This window comes from Anopheles merus, chromosome 3L (genome assembly GCF_017562075.2).
Source record: "Anopheles merus strain MAF chromosome 3L, AmerM5.1, whole genome shotgun sequence".
NCBI lineage: Eukaryota > Metazoa > Arthropoda > Insecta > Diptera > Culicidae > Anopheles > Anopheles merus.
The window spans coordinates 20,734,500-20,742,233 of record NC_054085.1 but is presented as its reverse complement, the minus strand read 5'-3'; the positions used below and the strand labels follow the sequence as shown (position 1 = coordinate 20,742,233).

The 7,734-nt window shown below is 46.4% G+C and overlaps 1 protein-coding gene across 1 annotated transcript; it reads right to left on the bottom strand.

The window, feature by feature from the left end:
• Positions 1-2,894: 2,894 nt before the first annotated feature.
• Positions 2,895-7,482, bottom strand: LOC121599681 (insulin-like growth factor-binding protein complex acid labile subunit). Its single transcript, XM_041927695.1, has one exon. It carries the CDS (start codon positions 6,573-6,575, stop codon positions 4,593-4,595), a length of 1,983 nt encoding a protein of 660 aa, XP_041783629.1. The 5' UTR covers positions 6,576-7,482; the 3' UTR covers positions 2,895-4,592.
• Between the last annotated feature and the right edge of the window lie 252 nt (positions 7,483-7,734).

The following is a 7,734-nucleotide window of genomic DNA, read 5'->3' as shown; positions in this document are numbered from 1 at the left end:
GGGATGGCCACGAAAGCCGTGCATTCATTTTCCCGTTCATTTAATTTTACTCCCACCGGTAAACAATGCCCAATGGAGGGATAGGTGGGCAGAAGAAAATGTAAAAGGACGAAGATGCAAAAAAAAAACGATAACAGCCCCCATGGCAGTGTTCCGCGCAAGGAAGGAGGAGACTCCATTATGTTGGGAGGAAAAATGTGCCAAAGGTGTGGCACCCACCAGATCAGTAATGGGTGGTGATGATGGTTGTGATTTTTCGTACCGCTGAATGAAACAATCGTTCAATGCAGAGGGGATGAAACTAAAAGCTTTTGAAAGCTCAGTGGAAGGCTTTTGGAGAAAAAATTGTGGAGAGGATTTTACATGTAAGTACCCCCATACATGCAGTACAATTTATTGTTATTTTTTCGAATGAAATATCCAATCGAATTCAATACAGTTCGTTCCTACATGTCAAGAAATATCGAGTTATTTCAAAGAACCTTCTTATTGCATATGGTTAATAGCTTTTCCTGGGTTTATTTCTATAGACCCACCGACTTGTAGTGTAACTTTTCTACTTCCAAAAACTACTCCGTTTCCTGTTCCTTGTTTAGCGGCTGGCCACCAAGTACAGCCTAAATGGTTATGATAGTATCGTACCGTGAACCAGTAAATAAGTACGCAGAAAAGTCTCTCAGGAACTGCCACAATTAGTCGCCAGTCATTCAGAACGATTGCACGTAAGAAAGCACAAACATGCTATTTTACCCTTCTACTCTCGCAACACCAACCAAAGCCCCAGCATCGAGATTGCTACAAGCAAACGCTCGAGGGTATTATAGGCAGCTTGGAACGACCGGGCAGAGCAGGACATCGGATGCAAGCATTCTGGGCTGAATGGTTCATGCAGATAGGCAAAGATTTGCTCGAAACGGCATACACCAGTACCAAATAAATTGATGCACGTAAAGGTATGTTTCGACAGTTTCTGAGTATTATGCGGGAAGGTTTGCGTTATTGCTTTCCTGTGATAAAAGAATGTAGGTTGTTCTTGGTACGCAGAAACACAAAACAATGTCGGAACCTTCCATACTAGTCTGTTACTACATTCTATCAATATTGACTTACTGATTTGTTGGCTGGTTAAACATAGATTCATTGTGCTTTTTCATGACAAAAAAAATGAATTTATTTATCTTTTAATTCTCGGAGTTTAAATCATACTTCCACAAGCCTTTCACAAATTACTCAAAAATTCTGTCGAATGCTTTAATTCCACAAACGAATGCTATCGGTACACTTAACTTCATAAAGAAACTATAATTTCGAAGTACAATCATGTCTTTCTAATATACAGATTTCTTATCTCACCAGAATTTGTAACATAAAAATTCCAAATTTAAAGACAACTGCTGCCGTCTCATGACTTTTAAGAAACTCATCCCAATTTGAAAGGAAACAACGTGTTTATTTATTTATTTATTTATTTATTTATAAAAATAAACAGATATTTGTCTTCCTATGGTCAAAGAACGTCAAATTATTGATCAATTGGCCAATTTACCATACAACGAAAACATTGTGCATCATACAACGAATTCTTGATAGGATTATAAGTTTGCAATTAGAAAATTAACGTTGAGTGCATAAAGAGGAATCAAACAATCTTCTCTTAACATCACTTCTTCTGTTTTAAGCTGGTTGTTTAATTATTATAAACATTTATACAGTGCCTACTAATGTCAGATGAAGTAAAGGTTTGGTAGGCACAAAAGCATGATAAAAGAGCAAAAACTGGCGCGAGAATGGCTTTGCTTTGGCAAAAGACATTCGCAAAGATGTTAATTATTGTTACAAGCTGTTAAATCTAGTTGTTATAACAAAAACAAATTTTTGGCTTAAGCTAGTTTCTCTAAAAAAATTAGTTCGGTTTCATTCTGTAAGTATTTTCTAACAATAAATTTTGAATGTTACACAATTTTTTTTGTAAATGTAAATAGTTTAAAATCACATTTTGTGATTTTTTGCAATGTTTTTAAAATACTGCCTATTTTGTTTTCAATATCAATATATATTCTGATATTTAATACGTGCTTGCACAAAAAACTAAAATAATTCTGAAGTAGTTTACCTTCAAAAATTTAAAATAAACTCGAAATGAAAAATATCACAAATGATTTGTTTCATATAGAAGTTCTATATCTGCAAAATAAATTTTAAATTCAATTATCGTTTAATAAAACAACAAACTAAATTAAAACAAACCTATACAACGAAGCAACAATTCTGAGACCTGCATTGAATACTCGTATTTAACTGCTTTTCAGATAATCTGACGGGGCCCATCATTAGCAGCACCAGGAATGTAGCTACCACCCAAGAAGGAACGACCCAAAATGCAACGAATTAATATCCGTAGGCGCCACTCACACACACTCACACACACACAAAAACACTTCACCTCATCGCTTAAATCCAGGTGCCGACTCCAACGTATCCTTCCCTTGTTACCATTCCCCGGAGGGTTAGTAATTAAAAAAACGAAATGACATCATACTTACAGCTTCCCGCTTGCCGGGACGTATCAGCGTTAATTTTCTTTCATCAATCTGTGCATTATTTTCTTTCCGTTTGCGTTCTGCCATTCCTCCTATTTCTCATTTCCCGCACACAAACGCTTCACAACACGACGTAACGTTTCATATCTGAAGTTTGATTTGTTTTATTAATTTTCTCTCTTTCTCATTCCTTCTGCCTTCGCTCCGACTCCCCAAATGTCTTTCGTTGCTTTTCCATCGTTCTTGCATCCATTCTTGCACAATATTCAACATGTTCTCGCACCATCTCGTCATCGCTTACATCACTATACAAGGTATTACTTGAATACGAATACATTGTTTTGCATGTTTTTTTTTTGTATTTTTGCTTTTATGTTTACTGACTATAACGAACATCGTTCGGTCGTACTGTCGCTGCCAAGCTGCCCCGCGCATTGATGCCTGCCTGAATTGGTGTGATCGTGTTTTGTTGTTGACTTTCTCTTCTTCTTCTTCTTCTTCTTTTTTATAAATGTACGAGAGTTTTTTGCTCATTCGCCGTTTCTCTTACTTAGTAATAACATTCTTTCTTCGCTTCGATTATGTATTATGCTAAACATTTGTAAAAAAAAAAGAAGTCATCCAATCTCTCTACCAGTCCGTGCGAAGTTCGAACGCCGTTTTTGCCGTTAAAATTTACCCGATTCTGAACTATGACCCCCGCAGTGAGGGGGTCGCGCCTGATAATCCCTCCCCCTTGGTTGGCTTGGGCTAGCTAAATGTTTCTGTCTGTGTGTGTTATACCTTACTGCCTACTACCAAACTACTTCCCAACTATTCATTTCCCTTTTTTCCCCCCCCTTAAGTTTTCACATTCACATCAACGAAGGAAACATGTACAAACGATTAAACGTTAAACCATATACAAACAAAACCCGTTTGCCGTTGACTTTATTTCACTACAGGTTTGCAATTTCACGCGTCGATTTTGGCTTTTGATTTTTCCGCTTTTTTAGAGAAAACAAAAACAACCCATCACTCATACACACACAGTCCAATCGCTGGTTGAGCCTTTGCTGTCCTAACACATTCCTGTAACATTCTGTCTGTTCGACTAACCATTCTACCATTCATTCTCGTTCTCGCTCGTGCTGTGCCTCTACCGCCTGTCTTGCTTTATCAGTATACGTTAAAAAAGTTTATTTACATAATATTTACAACTAACTGAGAAGTTTCCTCACGTCGGAAAGAGCTACTAATACCGTGTTACAATATTACTTTCACACGCACACACACACACGTATATCATTACGCACTGCTGGAAACGGTTGTACTGTTCGATTTGTTTTGTCTGTTTTTTGTGATGCACTGTTTGTTTGTGTCTTCTTCCCTCATAATTTGACTCACAAATTGCATAAATTAAACGAAAACAAAAGTTCCATATATATATATATATTAATCAGTACTTTTCATCCACCTAGAAAACAGTGTACCGTTTCTGAACGGGAGAGATTGCTTAAGGTTGTGTTTGGGTGTGTGTGTTTTGTCTTTTGAGACTGTTTGTTTTTCGCCCGCATATGACGTCATTAAGTTGATAAATTAAAAATTGACTAGAAGAAAATAAATGCGCCGCCCCAATCGATCGAAAAAGGGGAAGGCTTCCAGCGTGAGAAGAGGGTGCTGTCACGTCCCCGGTCACACAAGGACCTTATTCTAGCGATGCACGTAGTCTCGCGATATGACTGTTTGGCTATCTCTTTAAACCAATGTTCGCCTTCCTCGCCCGTCCGGATCGTTTTTCCCAAGCTTTCCCAAACATCAACAACGATACTTATCACTACTAATGTGTCTTGGTGAGTCTTGCGTGAGTGAGTGGGTTAAGTGGAGGAAACCTGCTCTTTTACGCGAAGCAGCGATTCCAATTGGTTTTTGTGCGTACGGGTTGTTTACTAAGGTGAGACGACGGTTAGTAAAATGGTGTGTAAAAGGTGTGTACTAGTGTTGGGTGTGTGTTGGGTGATACATATTTGCGTGAAATCTACCCCTTGCGCTCCCCCTGTTGCTACACCCGCCCTAGGTATCGGACACATTCTTGGGCACTTCGTATATGTGGTGCGCGTACTGCGGCGAGTAGATCGTGGAGGACTGCGTTTGGGCCGATACGCCCGACACGGTCGAGCCGCTCGATGACAGCGCGGATGAGGACGTAGAAGAGGAGGTGGTCGAGGATGAGGTGCTCAGCGTACCCTTGGGCGTTTGGGGCAGCGGTGGCTGCTGGTGGTGATGGTGAAGCTGCTGCTGCTGAACCTGCGGCTGCTGCTGATGTGCACCGTAAACAGGAGCCACGCCAGCCCCGATCGAGCTCGGCCCGGACGGCTGCTGGGCATGCGGTGCACGGTGTTGCTGCAGTGTCGCCGCACCGGACGAGACCGCCGGCCCACCGCCGCTACCGTGCGACTGATAGTGCGGGTACGGCAGCGTGTACTGGCCGCCGAACGGATGCTGATAGTTCCTGTACGCCGGGTGGTAGTTGTACGTGTAGATGTTGCAGTGCGGCTGGTGGTACTCCACCTCGCCGAGCGACTTCTGCACCTCGACGTCCTTCTCCTCGTGCAGCGTGGCGCGCTTGGTGCCGCCGCCCCAGCCGAGCCGGCGCAGCGTGTCGAGGATGCGGTGCCGCAGCCGGTACACGATCAGCACGAGCGTGGTGACGCTCGCCGCCGACGCAACGATGATCGCGCCGAAGATGGCCCGCTCCTTCGACTGCAGATGCTGGCAGCCGAGCAGGTCGGGCGTCAGGTCGCGCAGCAGCTCGCCGTGCAGCCGGTCCGGCCCGCTGCACACCAGCTGGGCCGGATCGTCCTGGCCCTCCGACGCCGGCCGCTGGCGCTGGAGCAGATTGCGCAACCAGAGCACGTTGCAGTCGCAGACGAGCGGGTTCTCGGTGAGATCGAACTCGACCAGATGCTTCCAGGGCAGCAGCTCCTCGTGGAAGGTGGCGATCTTGTTGTCCCGCAGCGACACCCGGCGGATGTGGGGCAGCCCGGCAAAGGCGCCCTCGTCCAGCTCGAGCAGCTCCTTGTTGGAGGCAATCGTAATCGACTCCAGGTTCGGGTTGGCCGAGAAGGCGCCCGATTGGACCTGGCGTAAGTTGAGCGCACCGGAGATGTCGATCGATTTCAGGTTCGAAAGCCCAAAGAACGCACCCTCCGGGATGGTTTCGAAGTCGTTCTGCCCGATGGTAAGCTCCTCCAGCCGCTTCAACCCGCTCAGCTGCACCGTGGGCACCTTCAGCAGATGGTTGTCGGAGAGGTCGAGCGAGCGGATGCTCTCCAGCCCGCGGAACGTGTCGCTCGTAATGTTCACCAGCATCGAGCCGTGAATATCAAGGCGGCGCAGCTGCGCCAGCCCCTCGAACGCGCCGGGCAGCACGCGGAACAGCGAGTTCGTGCCGAGGTACAGCTCCGCCAGCCCCCTGAGCGGTGTCAGCGAGAGCGTCGGTATCGTGCTGATCGAGTTGTCGTCCAGGTAGAGCACGCGCAGGCTGGCCAGCCCATCGAACGCACTGGCGTGCAGCGTAGCGATCCTGTTCTGCCCCAAATTTAGCTCCTCCAGCTTCGGCAGCGCCTTAAACAGCTCGCTGCCAATCTCGTCTATGAAGTTGCCCCGCAGGTTCAGCACCCGCAGCTCGTCCAGCCCGCCGAACGTGCGGTTCGTCACCGCACCGAGCTTGTTGTTGTTCAGGTGCAGCTGCAGCAGCTTCTTCTGGTACATGAAGATGCGCTCCGGGATGCTGAGCAGATGGTTGTAGCTCAGGTCGAGCATCGTCAGCTCGGTGTAGAACTGTATCGACGAGTCGATCGATTTGATGCGATTGAACTTGATCACCAGCCGGCCGATCGAGGGGTTCAGCGCTATCGGCAGCACGTCCAGCTCGCCCTCGCCGCACGTCACGTGCAGCTTCTCGTCGTCGCAGACGCACCGGTTCGGGCAGTACGAGACGGCACCGACCGCGGTCGCCAGCACCAGAAGTCCCACCACCGCTTGACGGCTCATGTTCAATTCGATTTGCCGCTTTTTCCTCCGCTCAACACTTTGCCCACACACTACACTCACTCGCACGCGTGTCTCGTGCGCCGTGTCACATGCGGTACACTGTCGAATGCATCCGCGGGACACTGCCGGGTGGCTTCACGGACTAGTAGCAGCGCGAACACACTTTCTCCCAGCACAACCGGGCACACTCCGAGCGCCACCGGAACGGGACTTTTCCCCCGGGAGGAACAAAGCTAATCAACGTGCTCGTCGCCAAAGTTATGGACAGACGTCATACACACATTTGATAACTACACACACATACACAACTTCCCGGCACAAAAGGCACTTTGAGCAAGAGACACGTAAATTATGCACGTTAGCGCAATGTTGCGCTGATATGTTGTTGTCCCCGCACCAGGACACTTTTCTCTGGAGAAAGTGTGGAGTGGTGATGAAGATGCCGGCGATGCCCTTAATATTCAGTCTCAATACACACCGGGCTCGACACAATTTCGGGCCGGGCGCGTTCCGTAGGGATTGTGAAGAGACTCGAACCTTGGCACAAAATCCTTTCAATAGCACACACACAACTTCGATAAGAAGATACGAAACGGGGAGCACACGGGAACGGATAACACAAATTTCCAGTCTTCACGATATGCTGCTGCTGACGCTGTTGATGCCTTTTGGCCGTCGTCTTTCACCCAAAGTCATCCACTGAACTGTTTTAATAATGATTTATGATGTGATTTTGTTTTGTTTCTTATGCTCGCTTTTTGCATTTGTATCCTTAATACGATTTTAAATAGCCACCGACACCGAAGACGCGAATGGATATTGGTAGAAAACGCGCCCTCGACGAAGTTTACAAACGAAGGTTTTCGGCTTGATAGCGAATGCGCGACGTTTTCCCTTCGGATAGTAATGTTAGACTGCGGGTCACTCAATATAAAACGCTTGCTTTTATCGGTTTTCCTGGTTTTCCGACACGAGCCGGTGTCTCTCCCGGCGTAGATCTACACACGAGGAACTCATTCTCGCGCGCTCTTGTCGCTAACAGTGCAACGCTGAGAAGATCTCACAGCATAAAAGAGATGAAGAGAGATGCTCACTGAGCATAGATTCTACCCTCTCCCTCTCTGCTTTTATGCTGCCAGCATAGATCTCTCTCCATTCG

Excerpts from the sequence above, each read along its gene's own strand:
- LOC121599681 (XM_041927695.1), bottom strand. The coding sequence starts at position 6,575 with ATGAGCCGTCAAGCGGTGGTGGGACTTCTGGTGCTGGCGACCGCGGTC.